The sequence below is a fragment of the Trachymyrmex cornetzi genome, unplaced genomic scaffold, assembly GCF_001594075.2.
Source record: "Trachymyrmex cornetzi isolate Tcor2-1 unplaced genomic scaffold, Tcor1.1 scaffold1846, whole genome shotgun sequence".
NCBI classification, from domain to species: Eukaryota; Metazoa; Arthropoda; class Insecta; order Hymenoptera; family Formicidae; genus Trachymyrmex; species Trachymyrmex cornetzi.
In genome coordinates, this window is record NW_017296469.1 from 1301 (window position 1) to 4737 (window position 3437).

General features: G+C 34.1%; 1 protein-coding gene across 1 annotated transcript; it reads left to right on the forward strand.

Moving 5' to 3' along the window:
- Nucleotides 1–45: 45 nt before the first annotated feature.
- LOC108759427 (uncharacterized) lies at nucleotides 46–558 on the forward strand. The gene is made up of 2 exons (XM_018504874.1): nucleotides 46–260; nucleotides 338–558. The coding sequence occupies exons 1-2, from the start codon at nucleotides 65–67 to the stop codon at nucleotides 556–558; spliced, it is 417 nt and encodes a 138-aa protein (XP_018360376.1). The 5' UTR covers nucleotides 46–64.
- The last annotated feature ends 2879 nt before the right edge of the window (nucleotides 559–3437 follow it).

Here is a 3437-nt window from a genome sequence, read left to right on the forward strand (position 1 = left end):
AATCACTTCACTTAATATAGAAAACAAGCGACGCAAAGATGATGCTGTAGCTGGGCCTTCGACAATGCATCACATTTCAGCTATTAACAATTCTCCACAGACTTCCCCATATGTTTCTTCGCGGACGCCGACACCCACAAATATTTCTCCACAGATACTCAATTCTATCAATGTTCTTTCACAAACCTCAACATCTACAAATCATTTTCCATCAACTGAAAGCAAACTATCCACACAAAGACATGGTTCAAAACGAAAACGTTTGTTTTTTTATATTTTCATTTATCAAAGTTTCTTTTAATTATCACACAGGAATGAAATTTTAATTTCTTTGTAGAATCATCACAAGATGATGCCTATCAAACAGCTTTAATAGAAGCTCTGAAAGAGCCATCAACGCAAGAGATTGATCCACTGGACGGATTTCTTGTCCGCTTGGGAGAAGGCATGCGGAAACTACCATACCGAGACAGAGCACGATTAGAAATACAATTTTTGACATCACTTTTTGAAATGGAAAATAGTTGCTTCAATCGAGATTTTGACAAATCAACGTAATCGTCATTAAGAAGGAGACCAATCAGCCTATTCGAAAGGCAATGCTATTTTAATGATCGAATGATGAAAGATTAAAATTAAATATTTAATAGGTTGCGTTTCGTAGCATCATTCGAATCGACATTTTTTAATGTGTTCTTTATTCTATAAGAAGAGTCAAAAAATTCCGTGCAATATATAAGCGTACAATACTATAATTTTTTTGTCATTCAAAATGATTTTTTTCGTGAATCTCTTAATTTTATTTTATCACAAAAAAGTAACTGTAATAAGACTTTAATGCGACAATATTTTTTCTGTAGGCTTTGTAGACATGATAGTTATTTGTAGGAATATGGGGACCATTACTTTTTAACTGTTACTTTCTATAATAATATTGCAATTTTTTTATGAAAACGATAAAAGCTAAGATTAGGAAAAAGTTATTTTAAAAAATAATTTCTTACCTTTACGCGTTATTTATTGGAAAACGTGACTCATTGTTTGTAACGCATCGACTCGTTATATTTATTCGTTACTTTAACTTGTTACAAGAGTTATTTTTTGTGTATAATTACTATCATGCTTGATACTTACTTTTCATTCTTAATTATACTATTCTCATTCTTAATTATATTATGTTATCATACATATAGAGGGAATATAATTTGATGATTTTTTTTGTTGCTTTATATGTTTTTCTATGGTAAATTCCAGTTTTATTTCTTATTTTACATATTATATGTTTATTTTTTATTCTAAAGAAAGTAACTTTTGCGAAACTTTATAAATATATTGTACAGTAATGGCTTCTGCACACTGGACGCGAAAAAGCTTGCCGCTACTGCGTCACATTTTACCGCGCGGTTAGCATTTCCGCATCCAGTGTGCAGGAGCCATAAAGCTTTAATGTTTTAATTTACTGTAAAATGTGATATTACTATTATAATCTACTGTTCAAAATGTGATATTCGATTGTAGTCGCATTACTGTTAGAATACAAACGAGATTAAGCGTTGTATAATGTTATGTGTTAAGTACTGTAAAATGTTATGAATGTGTATGAGACATTGCTTTGCATAGAACTCGTTTAATCACATTGTGATTGACCACAAACCATTTACATCGCTTGTCTAGTAGAAAAACTTTAGGCATCTGCCGCCAAATGGCTGTGATCAGTCTCAACGTGATGAAATAGAATACTTCCATACACATAACAATTTATGATGTAAATTTTAAAATGTTAAGCATTGAACTTTTATTAAAACATGTACATTGAGACACTGATATTTTATTTGTATCATTTTTATAAATATATGGAAAGATTTCAAGTATATTATTTGTTCTTTCCAAATCTCCAAAACAAGGAAAGCGATTACGTATAAGTGGAACTTGCCTCGATATGGCTTTCCTTCAATTTCTAATATGATTTTCTTTAAGTACTAAACTACAAAACTCACACGATATTACTTGTACGGTCGATTCATCAGGTTAGATTTGAGGTAAGCCATAATGTTAACGAGATGTTATTTCGTCAGATACTCTATATTCTTATCAGCTGGTGGTTAAACGGAATTCAACTTGAGGTGATTCGATAATCAGATAGTCCAGATACAGTATTACAACAATTATCATTGAATAAATCTTACAAACTAACAAATAATAACATTGGTTTGATTCATATAATAATCGGAAATACGACAACATTCAATAACAGTGTAAAATAAACATAATAATATCAGGATAATTAGCAAAATTCGTAACCACTAATAATAATCTTAATGACTAAACTAAGACGCTTAAATGTCAGAAATCATTCATTTAAATATACTTGAATATTTATCGGTGAAACTAATAGGAGTAATATATTGAATATAAGTATTATGAATTAATACGATAGTATATGAGTACTAATATGATGCACCAATTACAGAAACATTTAGAAAGATATACTGTGAATGAACGAATAATATATTAAGTAAGCATCATGTGAAATAATACTTTGACGTGTGTATGGCCAAGCGAATCAAGGTTATGTCACATAAGAGAACGCTGAGGCTATGAGTAATATACATAGGATAAAATATAAGGCATAAGTATACCAAACGGTCTTCGAATCCGGTCAAGATTTGCCACCTTCCTGTTATCCGTGCCTTTGGAGATTGAACGACATTAGACAGAGCTCTCCGACGGGGAGCTCCTCGAGAAGGTTATCCTCTCCGACGGGGAAGCTCTTCGAGAAGGTTATCCTCTTCTTTGCGTTATTACCCTATATGATTTCGCCTTTCTCTAAACCAACTCAGTATAGTGGCATGACATCGGTTATCTTTAGGTTAAGATACTAAATTCGAGACAGTCCTCTCGAGGATCTAGAAAGAGAATAGTACTCACGAGTTGCAGAGTTACTTATCGGTCAGAATGACCGTCGTAATAACCAGAGGCTTTCCAGAATATAGTGGCGTTCCAGCCCTTCCATATAGATAATGAAAGCCGATAACCTTTGTATGCTTGACTAGCGTCCACAGAGATGACCAGGTGATCCCCGAGATAAGGTTTGACAGCCAGAGAATTGTCCAGAGATAACATACCAGAATTCCATATCTCGGGGAGAAAATATGCTCGTCTGGTCTCCCGGCGTAAGCTCGAGAATGAGGTTACAGGAGAGAGAGAGATGGCCGCCCCTTTATCGTGTCACACTACGGATTGCGAACGCGGATCGGATTGGGATTGCGGATCGTCGGATTTGGATTCTTCGTTCACACTACGGACCATGGTACGGACTACGGATTCAATTTGCAACATATGCTGTATCGCAAATGTCGTGTCGTCGACGTTTGCTGTGTACATTCTCTCTCGATAAAACGGTTTTAAAAGTTGCGTCCCGAAATTTGGGACCCATT

Bases quoted from the DNA above. Each gene is read 5' to 3' on its own strand.
- LOC108759427 (XM_018504874.1), top strand. From the start codon at position 65: ATGCATCACATTTCAGCTATTAACAATTCTCCACAGACTTCCCCATAT. The intron at 261-337 runs GTTTGTTTTTTT...ATTTCTTTGTAG, and splicing joins ACATGGTTCAAAACGAAAAC to AATCATCACAAGATGATGCC.